Raw genomic sequence first — 15759 nt, forward strand, 5'->3', positions numbered from 1 at the left:
CTTAACAATCACTATTTTGGAGACATGCAAATATGTTTGCATCCCATTTCGTACGCTGTCGAATTTGAGATGAGTTGTTTTTGAATATTGTTAAGGCAGTTGTGAGTTGTCAAATATAACAGAATTCTTCTCTTTTAATAATATCTGTACAACAAGTTTATATAGTAATTTCAAAACATTTTGAAAATAAATTGTAAAACACTCCTAAGAAACAACCTTACAAAATAAATTTGTAAATGTTTATGTGAACAAAAAAATGTATGGCATACGTATGCGGTTGTGTACATATTCAGTGTAAACATTATTTATGTATGTTTAACATAACGGGAGCGGTAAAAATGGTGAAAATAAAGTTTCATATTCACCACAGTAGATAATAATACTTGTTCTGATATTTTGAGATCCAACAAATTGTGTATTTGAGCAATTTTGAGGTTTTGAAGTTTATCTTCAAATTTGCAACGTTTGGAAAATTGGAACGCATTGACTTTAAAAATGGAGAAAACACAAGTGAACACTGTAATGGATCAAAAGCAGTCTGTGGGTGGCCTGGCAATGTAGCCTTTTATTCGGAAAGTAAACTCAAAATAGAAAACCATTGAAAATGAGCGACTTCAGTTGTAAAGTCGAAGAAAAGAAAATTTAACGGTCAATATATATGTTATGAATTAAAAACATCCCAGTTATCCAATTAATACGCCCGCAATTACAAATAGCCCTTCGGAAACATTCTTTCTTAATGCGTCTTCAAGGGAAACATAAAAGTAACATAGCGTTTATCTCAGGACAAAATTCAAAGTTAATTGGAGTATGTATTCGTAAAATCCGCTAACTATATCTACATAAAACATTTGCAAGGACAAGGTCCTTAATGGATGGCAGTTGTGAAATATAATAAGGAAAGGCAGACTTTTGTTTTAGCTTAGGCCAGATGTTTGATGCTGGAAATGTACATTTTTATATATTACATCAAGCTGTCTAACTTTCTGTATTTAATTGACTGATTTATACCTGTTTAGTAGGTTTTTTACGACACAATTCTCTCTCTCTCTCCCATTCTTATCTATTCTGAGACCGTAGTTTTTGTTCCGTGTAGTTTCAGTCTTTCGGTGCAGGTGTAAAATATAACCTTTTCCTTTTCGCTTTATTAAACTCAGAAATTCAAGAGAGTGATTCGTTCAACTAAGTCTTAACTTTGTTATAAAATTATATTGTAACATGGCTACGAATTTTGTTCTTATTTTCTAGTTGTATATGCTTGAATACACTTCCGGCCCACACAATAGTCTACCGCCCTTTACTTATGTCCTCAAGCACTGATGAATTAATGTTTTAGATTTATAAAGACACAGCGTAGCAAACTTTTACAATGCTGTCTCTAAGGCAGGTGTTGTTACGACTTTTGAAGCTGGCGCGATTGCTTCAATGGTATTCATTATTGGGACTGAGGCGTTGCCATCGCTAGCATTTACATCTTTAGAATACGTTGCTGGCGTTATAATTGTTGGTTCAAAAGAGCGTTTATCTTTACCAAAACTAGACCTTAATTCACCTCGTATGAAGTTGTTTTGTTCATTTTGCAAAAAAATATTCTTCTCTTTATCTTTTTTTTTGAAATTTTCCATGTTTCCAGCCGTTTCTCCTTCATCAATATTTGAATTGCCATTTAAAATGCTACAATTTTTGCTAACATTACTTTCATCAGCAGCAAGAGCCTCTTCACTGTTCGACTCCGGTATAATGGTAGACATGATGTCCGTACGTAACGCAGAGTTTGTTCGCCAACCACTGGGCGAATTCTTTAACTTAGGAGTGAATGATTTTGAAGGTGAACCAAACTGACCTTGACGCAGCATCCTGCGGTTAGCAAATGTTTTTGGAGAACCACTAAGATCCAGTAAATTCAGACTGGAATTGATTTTTAATGTTGGACTTCCTGGTGATGCATGGGTTTTGGTATTTGTGCATGTTATGCGTCCATCCCCAACGCTTTGGCCCGTTCCAGTAGAATTTTTCTTCAACATTTCCACAGCCGACAATTTTTTTGGCAGTGTATTGCTTTTTACGGACTTGGCTAGCAGCAATCTTTTAAAATCCATTAGACTGGTCTTGCTGTGTCCAATACGATCGGCACATGTATTCAAACGATCCGGCGAATTGTCGTCCCAAAGCAAACTTCGCGCCGAAGGTTGCTTCATGGGAATTCTGTCAGATGGAAATGTGGAGTCAGTTGCACTTTGTCGCATAGGGGTGGACGTCACAATTCCCATTCGATGACCTTGTCCTATGGACGATATGTTGTCTTGACGTAGCTTTCTATCAGAGCGTTTCAGAGGTGTGGCGTACAAGTCATCGCGAGAGATTGAACTTATCACTTGCTGTCTACCGCATCTTTTGCTTTGCAAAGTCCAATAAACAGGAGAACTCCTCTCAACCGCTGAGTAGTTCATGCATATTTTTTCTAATGCTCTATGACACTCTTCCGGTTGTTGCTGCTCCTGTTCCCCAACTGTGTGATAAATTGGTTTATAACCTGCCAAAAAAATATCAAAAGGGAGATGCATTTAAAACATATGTAGACATATTTTAAGTTTAATAAGTCCTGAATTCCTTATTATCCAATAGAGACTATGAATAGATGATGTTAATAGTGGATGCGTTTGAAAAAAAGTAACTTGAAAAATTTATAACATTTTACTATTTACATCTAGACATTACTTATTAACAACGACTACACCAAATGTACACGTGCACAACTATACGTTAAATCTTTGTATACTTCCGTAGCGAATTCCGAAAGATATTATTTAGAGTTGCTTTTCCACCCGCACAAGTGTGAAGCGTATGGAGTATCGTAATGTAAATGAAAGCTAACTTATATAACCAGACAATTCCCGGAAGTTGTGTCGACATCCAAGGCGTATACGAAGTTTTGAGTATCGATAACATATAGTCTAGGTGCGCTTTGCGTACGAATAGACAAAGAGGGTTGGCAAACTCGGAAAACCTGATATGCCATGTACGGCGTGATCGCATAATTACTGTGAAAGTGTGTTGTTGACGTGGTTTGTGAAATTACATAGCACAAGCATTCATCTTCCCGACATTTCTCGCCACATTCGGTCACTAATGATTTTCATGCGGATTTCAGAGGAAGCGGACGGTCATTTCATGAGTACAGACAAATTTTTAAAGTTCAGAAATCAACTAATGCTAGAGATTTATGAAAATCTACTAGATATTTTGCTTTTTGACTTTTGCGGATTTTCGCTATGGATCTTTGCGCAGTTGCAATAGACAATGTATATAGAAATAGTAAAAGTAAAGAAGTAAGAAGATAGAGAAGGAAATTATGCAGGTATAAAAGATATATATTTTTACCTGGTAGATTACTGCTTACCTGTGGTTGATCACAGAATGCCCGTATACATCAGTGTAAGGAAATGGGTTCGTATGAACGTATATTTACAAATAAATGTTGCTCAGTGAATATACAAATTTTTATGCTTTTTATGCCCCAATGGAAAAGCGCTGTGCGCATATATCGAGTGAACAAAATGAATAAGATTTTCTTTATGCACTTTTTGTACAATTTGCATATAGTCACAGACAAATATACATACATATCCGAAAACTTTTCAATATGAAAAAGAAAAGTTGAAAACATAATTTCAATCCATTCTTTATATAACGAAATATAAAAAAAAAAAAAATGGTAATTGAAAAGCAGGGCCATGTGTCCAGACGACCAAACGCAAAGATTTTAACCCGCATATGTTTACATACATTTCTTGTCCTCCCCATAATATAAATTCCAATAAAAGCGGGAGAGGCAAACGGAAATAATATTTCGAAATTGTCGAACGCGACTAATCACGAGTAATCGCTGTGATAAAGTAATTAAAGCTCTCTTTTTACGAGGATTAATCGCATATTTCACCGCTTATCGCTAGTATGCACTTATAATGATACATACATAGGGCATTTGACAAGAAGATAAGGCCAAAATTTGAAGCTTTTTCCTCGAAAGTAAACAAATATAATATTCCTTCTTCAGTACTTCAATTTTATTAAATGGCGTAGTACTAAACACCTAAAACTACTTTACATGAACAGTTTCCTTAAATTGAACAAAATATTTAAATTGTGTTACATTAGCGCTCTTAGTAATGTTAAAATTAATTAAATCATAAAAAAACTCATTTCCGTGTACCGAAAAATTGTGCTAATAGCTTACATTGATAAAATTGCTTGGTATCGATTTTCTACTTCAAATTTCGGTATATATCCCTTACTCACCGGTCCCCATTAAGCCGCCCCATTACAGTCTTCGTTATAGTCTCACGTCTGTTAGTCCGTTTTTCGATATAGAGGAAAAGACATTTTTTCAGATTAGTAAGTTTTATAATCAATTTTCTTTCGATTTTAACTTCCAGAGGCCCAGTTTTGGTTCATTAGCTGTAATAAGTAAACTAAGCGCCTTTTGCCAATTCATGAAATATTAAAAAACGAAAACAAGACACTTTGAAAAAGAATTTTAAAAGGGATTTAAAACAAAAAAGAGCTACGACGCACGTTTACTAACAAATGCCAAGTTTTTATGAAGTTTGAGCTGCACCAAAAGGCAGGGTAAAGCGAGGAAGCCTAAGATTTATGTGTGCTATCAGAGTATGGTGTTCTTTCATTTAGTTTACGTAAAAGCGGCATTAACACACACTAGCTTAAGTTGCGCGCTAAAATATTATCAAAATATCGCTTGCGTCAATTTTTGCAACAAAGCTTTAGTAGCTTTATGGTGTGAAGGCTGGCATGGTGAAACTAATAATATAATCATTATTATAATTAAGACCCGCATGAGTAGCAGAGTAGGTTAGAAACCACCAGTCCGACCACCAATCATTGTTCGAGTGTATAAATCTTAATGCGCTTGAGTTGATTTTAGCCGTAGTTGTAATTGTAGTGAGCGTACGCTATCAGTGAGTTAATAAGTTTTTCGATTATGCATGTCATGTAATAGTTTTTACACTTCGCCATCAAAGAATTGCGGTGACAATGAGCAATGTACATCAGAGTATATATAATTTTGATCGGTATAGGACTGCTTGGCCTTAGCTATGTATCTTTGTTCTTCGATTTTCGTTTCTGCAGTCTGGATTAGAAAATGAGAGAGTTGGAATTCGAACACATATTTTCTGCGATATGCGCAGATCATGCCTAAAATTGTTCAGAGTCCTTACAGAAATACACAAAACGTTGCTACTTACAAGCTGTCGTAGGTAATGATCTAAGAAACCGCAATCGTTTACTAAAGTCAGGTAAAGCTTTAGTACAAAAAAGAGTGTACACGGCGCGCCAACATGTCTTAAGCTAATAAACCCATTTGAGTCCGTAGGCATCAAAGATTTGCTTAAGGGTGAATAGACTTTACTTCTTATTATGGGTAGAAAATTAATAACATATTAATTAATGCGGTAATAACGTGATTGTAATTAATTAAAAATAAGGTCCTGCACCAGTACATAACCGCTTAAGCATGTGCCCGTTTCGAGATTCGAATCGAAGGAAAGCCAAATTTGCCATACGCATGCGTTTATGTTTAAATTACTGCGTTTGATTAAAATGTAATGCATTCAACAGTAATACTACAAAAAAACAGTGTGCTTTTTTTCGGATATTATTCATTCATTCTCGGTTAACATTTTTTTGGAATACCTTTACCACCAACTACGCGTCAGGACAAATTAGAGGGCAACCCAACAGTTAATTCAATGCCAAACTAAGTTGAAAACTCCCTCAGATTTTCAAAATTACGGTCATGTTCATATCGGTAAAAGTCATCTGTTATCCTAGGAGATGTTAATGGAGCAGTAGAAGTACTTTAAAAATATAAGAAATACGAAGCTGTATAGACTGATGCAACCCACCTTTCCTTATCTGTGTAAAGTATCGAGAGGCTATCAATAGCTAACAAACGATATGACGCAAATATACACATTTCGATATTCGCCTTAAATCATTTTTAAAGCCATTTTGCTCCTCTTGATGATTACTATCTCTTTCACAAACGAGACGCTTTGTCGTGAAATAAAGTCAAAGTGAAGGTTCCGTTAAATGCGCAAACTCTGAGGACAATTTTGCTTGTGTTTAATAATATCAACCACTTTCGCTAAGTAAGTTTTGAAAGCCTTAGCAGAGAGTGCTATTAAATGAAGGGAGGTAGGGTAACCGATTGAGAATAGCAGGTCTTGCGATCGGGTAAAATAAACATGCTTTTATATTCACTACCGAAGGATGATGGATATATTAATTTTGTCAAAACGTTTGCAACGCACGGAAGGAAGCTTCAGAGATACCACAAAGTATATATATTCCTGATCAGCGTCAAATTCTGAACCGATTTAAGCATGTCCGCGTGTCCGTGTGTGTATGTCCGTTGTAAACATTCTCCTGGATGCGAACATGAATCTATTGACTGCAAATTTGGCAGAAACATTGAGCACCCGTGCACGCAGGTTGGTATTTAAAGCGGGTTAGCTCGGTCGAAGGACACGCCTATTTTAGTGAGTAAACTGAAAATAGCTCCATTTAGTAAAAGGTATAAAAATTGCTCTTTTGCTTGTTATGCTGTAAAGCTGTAATATCTCTACAAAAATGGGAAAAAATTGACCACGTTCACCCATCATTAGTGTATTAAAATTTAATTTTTTTTCTATGCCTTGTATGTCTGTTTGTCCATCCATCTGTCCGTCCCTCTGTTCAACTATGTAGTAACTGTGCTAAATATTTCCCCGTTCACAAAAATTACGATGTCGCCTACAAAAATGTCCTAAGCGGTTGAAAGGAGATGCCAAACGCCTATGCAACAAAACTGTGAGCAACTTTGATCTCCGTGTTTTTTGCTCGGTACTCATAAAGTACAACATATACACCATATAAATTTCCACGCCCATCCAATATTATCGAGTACAAAAACTTGGTCCTTTCATTTTTTTTTTTTTAGCCTTAGTAGGAAAATAGTGATGGGTGTAAAAGATTCGATCACAACCGAATATCATTTTTTTTACTTCTTTTTTACTATTAAATGTCCAAGGCGACTATCCGAACAGATTTCAAATGATTATCGTCTCATAAGCATGCCATTTGTTTATCGATCCTAACCAATTTTATGCCTTACCATTAGTACATTGATTTTGTAACAATCTCTAGTCATGAGTCGACTATTGAAGCCTTGGATATTACATTCAGAGGCATGTAAAGGCCATCATTGGGATTTCTGGTCTAGTGGAGAGAAATGGCTTGCTTCATCACGTGAAATTGTTTTTCATACGCAAAATTCTTTGGATGGAAAAGAACATGCGATGACTTGAAATTGATAGATAGATAGATAAGGCATTGGTCGCGAGAATCGTTTTGTGATTAGCTAATAACTACACGTTGCAAGAGTGTCATATACTTGGAGTACAGTTAGGTTAACATTTGGATGGAATCTGTTCTGTAAATGTTTACGTGTCCTACACTCGAGAAGCTATTTCAAATGCTCACCAAATATCGGTTGTTTCAAATTTTTGCAAAATTCGTTGTCGTCTGTTATCGTCTAGCGGCATAATAATCTTAAACGGTCTCAGTAGCACTTTTTTTACAAACAATTTGTTGTATTTTACGGGCGTGTTGAGAGCTAGTTGATTTTGCTGTTCAAAATCAGAATCAGAATCCAAGCCTTTACACTTGTTTAGTTCGTTGTAATTTGTGCCTATTCCGGCACATTCATTAACGGAATTTAACGGAAGTATGGCTGATGACTCATCGAAATTTTCTAAAGATTTATTGCGCAGATATGAGGAGTCTATAGATGTAGTAGACAAAGAGAATTCATCTACTAACCGTTCAAATGATTTGGTTATCTTATTTTGAGCGGTAGTTAGATGCAAGTTGCAAGAATTTAATGATTCTTGTGTGTTTTGTAAAACATTTTGCAAAGACTCTTCCACTGGCGAAACGACTGGATGAGTTAAATTGCTAGAAATATTATTAATATCGATATATGAATTTTGTTCTTTGTCTATTTGCGGGTTTGTATCGTTGTTTGCTAGTCTGTAACTATTGTTTCGTTTCAAGGAAATGTGTTGCCTGAGTTCATCGCTCGATGCTAAAGCAACGTCCAGCTCTCTACATGAAGTAATAGCGAAGGGCTCAGGTGCAGATGCATCATTTTGCAGTTTCGTATTTAGGTCACCCTCCAGCAAAATTGATTTCTCTGTAGTGGGGGTGGGAATAAATGTATAATATGAATATGGATTGCGGACATCTGTTTCATGTGCTTTCACTTCTGCACTTCTGGGTGGCAGAGGTGGTGGTAATACAGCTGTTGATTTTTCCAAATTTATCGTTTCGTTTTCTTTATTTAAAATTTTGCTTTTAATCGAATTAAAATTTTGAAAAGATGTTGAGTGTGCGTTTTGCTTTCGGATTGTCGGTAGTGCAACGTCAGCCTTGTTAATGATACAGTTGGGATTTGTGTTATTTACAAGAGAATTTGTATGACTATTGCCAGATTCTCTACTAGAATATTTTACATTGGGCTTACCTTCATCTTTTGAGGAAAAACTTGATTTGGAAGATGAGGTGATTGAAGAAATGATGGAGCACGAACTGGAGCAATTCGATTTGGTGGAAGGCGAATGTATTAAGCTATGGCTAGAAATGGGCTGTTGGTATGAAAAGGGTAAAACGTTTTTGTTGTTCTCGTTAGTGGTGATGTGAGGGTTTCCATGCTCATCAGTGTCAGGTGTCGCTGAGATTGGTCTTGTTGTCGCCAATCTATTCGTGATAGATTTAACATCAGCCATTTTATAATTAACTTTATTATCAGCATAGAGTAGTAGTAATTTTACGGCCGAACTATCACTTTCACTATTATTTAACGGTAATTGTGTGTATTGACTTTCGTTTTCTTCTTTAACGTACGGACCCGGTATAAATGTTGTGTGTGCGCCTTTGCGTCGTTTCAAACTATCGGAATCATAGATTGGTTTGCCTACTGAATTTAAACGAACTCGCGCACCCTTATGTGGCGAAATAAACGGGGAAGAAGGCTTAGATGGTGGTGGTGTTTTTGTTATACAAGGAGATGTTTCCAAAGTTTCTCTCTGCAAGTCATCAATATCTGCATACAATTCCGTTGCTTGCAAATTCTGCATTTGATAAGCGCCGGCGCGGTGAGTATCACTTGACTCATTGTTCCGCTGAGAGCATTCAATTTTTGGTCCTTTATTGCTGCTACCATAAGCTTTTTGTAGACTCAACGGTAATTCATTAAGCGATACGTACTCTAAGTCTCGTCCATTTCTTGTTACACTATTAGAGTAATATATACCCAAAGAACCTGCATTACTCGCTTGTGGCATCTGTGAAAGCTGCTTACTGCTAACTTTGTTATTGCTATCAGCTGCAATGTAAACATATTCGCCAGCTGTATCATAAAGCACGTCATCCTCTATCACAGACAGACCAGTAGACAGACCAGTAGAAGGTAAATTCATTTGGGCAGCTTTCATTTCGTCTAATGCAGACTTCTCTTCTACCTGAACTTCTTTGGTTGAAAATTTAATCTCTGAAGATTGCGTGTTAAACGAAATTAATTTTGAAGCTTTATTTTTGGTTGCATTAGTTTGAAAGTTCTTTCCATTTAGTGGGCTGTTATACTGGATTTCTTGATTATTTTCTTTATCGTTTCCATAGAAATGTTGATTTTCATCATCACTCGTAGTAGGCGTAATAATGCACATGGATGGTATATGTCTTGCATTAATTGCAGTTTTTTGTTTGATGCGTTCTATCCGCTCTACACCTTCTAAATCGGAGCTTTCTGAATAGTCAATATCTGCAATGGGCAGATGGTTTGGATCTCGTTTTCTCGGTTCTTCCTGTTCACTCGTGCATACCAGTTGTGAAGAGAGATTAGGCGAAGACTGTTTTATATCGTCCAAATGCGACGAACATGCAGCATTGCTAATATTTCGCTTGATTGTGCCGGTGCGATCAACACCGCTACCGATAGTGCTGCTTGATATGCTTCTTTCTAAAGTGCTAGTGCTGGCACTGCTATTGCGCAAGGAACTGACACGTTCCGGTAATTCGGGACCACAACTTGCACCGCTATTATTGAGATTTTGTTCGCCACCAATATTATTGGCCACTAGCGTGGTGCACACTGTGCCAGCAGAACTCGTGGTAGTTGATGTTGAACCATGGCCAAAGAGCTCGTATTCATTTTCGCCAATTAGAGTCTGCTGTGAATTATTCGCGGAAGAATTGTAATCTTGGGCATAACCACACAGACTCAAAGCTTGATTTCCCTGATGGAAATTGCCCATGCACACATCCTCTTCTTTCAGGGTTCTCAAACCGCTGTCCATGTGGAAAGAAGTGTAATATCCCTCCGTATCACAAGAATAAGCTGAACTTGTTTCATCGTCCAAGTGATTGGAATAAGCACCTTCCATTGTAGATGATACCACTTGTAAATCTGGTGTTGCAGTTCCTTCACTAGTGACGCTGCTCGAGGCCGATGTGTTAAGAAATTTTCTGCGACTGAACATTGACGACGGCGGACCGCTGCCGGCTTGATAACTGAAGGCGTTTAGAGAAGTATTCGAGGCGCTAGACTTGGGTTGAAGGGTAATTTCACTGCCAATAGAAGCTCGACCTGATTCAGAGCTAGCACTCCAATTTCCACTTGAAGAGTGTGGCTGATCCTCCTTATTGCTTAAGCCATTGACATTCAGGCAACAGTTACGGCGTCGATTTAATGAGGAGTTGTCTCTTAGTTTGACATTACCAGCAGATGTATTCAGATGAAATTTGCCTCGCAAATGATTGATGTTATTAACATTTACGCTCTTTTCAGAGGAGGAATATGACGGCTTTCGTTCGTGCGAAAATCGACTTTCATTCGTATGCTTTTCCATAACATTAACATTTTGATTTGCGACGATTTTATTCTTTTCAGTCACTACAACATATGATATATTTTCTACAAAACTGTTTGTCGTACCTGTTTTCACGGAGCTTATATCCTCCACATTTTTCAATTTTACATTCGTGCTAATATTACCCAAGCACGCTTTGTGCTCAGCATCATTTTGATTGACAGACATTGACGATGACGGCGTGTCGTTGTTTCGCTGCATGAATTTGAATCGACTACGTCCCCATTGCTTCAGAGAGTTTAGACGAGTCAAAGTGCTTTTCCCCTTATCATAAGGTAGGGTTACGGATTCTTTTTTTAATATATCGCTCGATTTACTTCGTCCGAATCGTTTCGTCTTGTTTTCAGTGCTACATTTTGGTTCTTTATTCCCAACATCGTTTTCAGCAGCAATAACTTCTATGTCATCACCTGCGACTGTTGTTTCTCTAGAGAGTAAAAATGTTTAAGTAATTCACATATTGGAAAAACAAGAAGGCAAATAAATGAAAAAACTCAATTGAAAAACTAAAAATATATTATGTCATATAAATTACATAACTAAAAAAAATGAGAAAACTGCTCATAATGCTAGGCTTTCAACGCATTTTCCTTTCTTATGCTAGCTTTTGAAACTAATATTTAATAAGTATTTTTAATTAACATTATAAATAGTTTATACAATCTAAAGGAATTGTGTCGGAAAAACTTTTCTTTCGCAACCAAATGTTCCGCATTACAAGTGAGGCGCTTGTAAAAACTTCTGCTCTTAGGGGCGTAAAACAAGCAGATGCTTGGTTTCATATTACATTTTTGTTGAATGTGCATTTAATCTAATATAATCTTAGTCGCGGCGCTCAACATCGTGATATTCATGTTCACTATTTGGGACATTAGAAGAATGTGTATGTGTAGAAAGGTCAATTTCAAAGAGTTGTTACATAATCAATAAAAAATATTTGCTTTCTTGCGAGACTTTTTCTGATTGTTAGCTCTTATCATCCCGTCGATCAAGAAAATGCTACGCAAGTTTTTGAGGATGCTATAGCAAGCTGAATAAGCCGATTCCTTAGTTGCCTGTTGACGTGTTGCAATGGTATGACCAGGAGGCATTCTTAGGAATGCTTTGATCTTAATTTTCTCTCGACTTTGATAAAATAAGAACATTGCTATGATGGAATATGGATCTGTGGGTACGTTATTGAAGTCTTTCAATTTACGTCTGCTTATATGTATGGGTTGTGTGTTTTTTTAAATTTTTTTTTTTTTTTTTTTATGAATGGCATTTCTTTTGGCTTTTTCTTTACTAACTTCCAGAAAAATCTTCACTAAGTATATAATTTGTGGAAGGCCAATTTGTTGATTCTTATGATCCCACAATAGAAAATATTAAGTAACATTCCAAAAGGATGAGAGACTTTGCCTTATTGTTATTATTATTGATACTTGACTTTTTCGTTAGCATGTCGCTTATGAAATAATAAAGTTCTATGGATAAATGCTTAGTATACAGATAGTTAGTAAATAAGATTAAAAGTTTTTAACTCCCAGAAATACCACCATCAAAAACTCCCAAAGCCTCACATATTGTAGGTATTTTTGCAGCATAGTATAGAATGTGGATTTCCCGAAATTGCTAGAAAAAAGTTAATATGCGATGTTTTCACCTTTTCAGGTTTGTTTGGAGTATAAAGCTGTAAATCGGTGGCATTAAAAAGGCGAACAGAATGAGGCATATGGAAGTAAGAAGGGATTTTCACTATCTTTACCCTTAAATGCACAAAGTGATTTAAATGTTAGGTAGCTCCTTTATTGTATTGTAGGCGTGATAAGGCGGGTCAGAGAACCTCAGCAGCACTCACACCGTTCTTATTAGCACTGTTTTTAATCGCCGACATATTGCCTATTCTAACGTACATCCATACCCACAGCAATCATGCAAAAATGTCTAATTAGGTCAGTTGGTCTTTTCGCCATGAGTCTGTCTCAAAGATGACCGAAGTAAACCTTAGCGATGGATAACAAATGTTTCCCACCGTTTCCTTTTTATAATAAGTGTTTAATTTTTCTAAAAAAACAGCACAAACTGTTTGACACTTTAGCTAATTTTGGTAAAAAATTTAGAGAAACTCATAAACTCAAAAAAGAAATTATTGGTCAGCTAACCCTTCTATCGAGTAAAATTGGCAGACCATTACGAACCATTTGGTTGATAAAGGTAGAACGTAATTTAAGTAAATTCTCTCAGACACATAAAGTCACAAGCGAAAAATGCAGGAAGAAGTGGGAAGCAGTCGAAACTGCATAAAACTCGTTATGAAGCATAGAGTGACATTTTCTAAAAAAGTATAATTTCAAATATATTACACAGGGTATTAATTGCATCCACTTCGAATGCATACAATTCGCCAACAACGGGTTACTTAGACTTTGCCTCACTTGCAAAGCATAAGGTATGTATATGAGCTTGCATTAGTTCTACTACTCCGAAGTTGGTTATTTACATGGAAAGGATTGTTCTTATAAACGAAAGCGTTAATCGTGATAAAATTGGGATTGCGTTACCCAACGGCAGGGAAGGCAAAATCTTTCATCCAAAATATTTAGGAAAAAGGTTATTAATATTAAACTTATACCGCTTGGGGGTGGGGTGAAATTTAATCGAAAGGTAAAAGGGTTACCGTTATCCCGTCCGTTATATCAGCATCTGTAGGCAGTCCAAAAGCATTATAAAAGGCGTTGGAAAGCAGCTTGTATAAAATGATGGAAAGCGCGGTAGTGTTAGCAAGAAGACGCTTAAATAGACCATTCTTAGGTGTTTATACATAATTCACTACATTTTCATAGGAGCAAGTACGGATTCGCAGACATAATAGATTTATTTTTAATAAATAAAGTAAGTTTGGAATTTTTATTTATGTATATTTCCGTAACAATGCTTCCGAGTTGAAAATAGTAATAATAATAAATGTAATATGTATATATATAATAAATATGATAATAATAATTAGTTTTAATATTAAAATAAAGGACTATCAATATTCAACTCTCGATTTATTGAAGATTTGCACATTTTTGGTGTTCTCTCATACGCCTTTGAGTTAAGTTTTGCGCATCAAAAAAAGAATAAAAGATAATAGCCGAAGTCCAATGCAGAGAAGTAAAGATTACACTGTGTAGACAGAAAAAAGTCTAATCGATTGAGTAAAGAAAGAAAAGAAACATTATGCATATAGAAGAAATTAGGAAAAGACAAGTAAAGTAGTAAATAGCTTTGAAGGAACAAGCGCAAAATATTCATGCATATGTGTAGAGGGATAGCGATGACGTACATATATATAAATATTTATGAAAACAAATGCAAACAGACAGATAGATGTGTAGCATAATCTACAATGCTATATATGACATATATACTATAAGCTCTATAAGTACTTTTTATCACAGGAAATGTTAAATATATTTATAACATTAAAAATTAATGATATAAGTAAATAAAAGTTGAATCCTGTTGTGAAATGAACGTAAGGTAGGAAAGGCAAGTTGACATCTTCGGGCTATCAGGCCATCTTGATGGTGTAGTAGACTATGTGAAGGAAAAGTGATCCTTGAGTTCTCAACTAGAGCAACTCGAGAAGATGGCGGGCGAACGTGTGTGGCGCGTGTTTAATAAAAGTCGACATGCATTAAAACCGGCCTCGTTAAATACTAGGAACGTTCACGCACTGATAGCAACAAGGAAACTGTGTACACTGATCCTTAAGTGAAGTGCATAATAGTGTGCATTACTTACAAAGTTAACTCCTGCACAAACGTGTCATATTGCAAGTTTACATAAAACATTTGAAAAAATTCATATTGATGCACGATATACATACAGTAGACAGCCATAAATATATAGATGCATTTATCTGTAGATTTATATACTTTCTTTAAACTTATTACATACTTATCACATTTACATAGGTAAGGACATTATTTATGACACATAGTTATAATTGCATGAAAATGCAACAATGAAGACGAGTTGAATGCAACTTTTTTCCATTACGTACCCATTCGCTGCATCTTGTATCTCCTTTTGGTCAGTGCCTGCTATAGTGTTTCTTCGTTTACCACGTGCTCTTCGGGAACGTGATCGACGAGTCACCGTTTGCACTTCACTGTCAAGATTGTTTGTGTTTGGTACATTAGAAATGCAGCTAGTCGTAGATTTTCGAGCCATACACATACGCTGAAAACGTTTTCCCGAAACGTCCACAGTGATGACTTCGGCGGGATACCTAAAGTTATTAATTACTCGAATTAAATCATTTATATTGTTGGGTTTTTTTAAAACGTGATAGAATTAACCGATCAACTGGGAAAGGTGCTAACAAAATGCGCCATTTTTAAATGAATATAATTTACTGATGAAAGCCAAACTTTTTCAAAGCAAAACTAAACACTTGTATTTAAAACATTATTGAAAGGAAACATTGCAACGCGTTTGTTAATTATCCAAAAGAACCACTTGCGCGAAAAATTAAACGTCTATTGCCTTCCTCACTACGATTTGTTATAATCGGTACAAAATGCGATCAAGAGGTACAAGGCATTTCCCAGATTCAATTGAGAGGAAAACAGAAAGTCTTTTGTGAACACCTATATCTGCCACACTGTGAAACACATCTTAGGCATGAAAAACTCAATCCCTACCTAGTATATATTACCAGAACGTATTATCATTCGATTTGATTTTAATCCCTTTATTAGTTAGTGAGAGAAATCCTAAGCCCGATCGGCTAAGAGGG

The 15759-nt window shown here is 36.0% G+C and overlaps 1 protein-coding gene across 1 annotated transcript in view; it reads right to left on the minus strand.

The window, feature by feature from the left end:
• Window positions 1–778: 778 nt before the first annotated feature.
• Window positions 779–15759, minus strand: part of LOC119639120 — a 30585-nt gene continuing 15604 nt past the window's right edge. Inside the window, exons 4-6 of the mRNA XM_038036339.1 lie at window positions 15022–15249; window positions 8585–11415; window positions 779–2533 (exon numbers count right to left, since the gene is read on the minus strand). Of these exons, the coding sequence (XP_037892267.1) occupies window positions 1365–2533; window positions 8585–11415; window positions 15022–15249 (4228 nt within the window). The 3' untranslated portion in view covers window positions 779–1364. The remainder of the gene's footprint in view (window positions 2534–8584; window positions 11416–15021; window positions 15250–15759) is intronic.

The sequence above is a fragment of the Glossina fuscipes genome, unplaced genomic scaffold (assembly GCF_014805625.2).
Source record: "Glossina fuscipes isolate IAEA_lab_2018 unplaced genomic scaffold, Yale_Gfus_2 112, whole genome shotgun sequence".
Taxonomy (NCBI): Eukaryota; Metazoa; Arthropoda; class Insecta; order Diptera; family Glossinidae; genus Glossina; species Glossina fuscipes.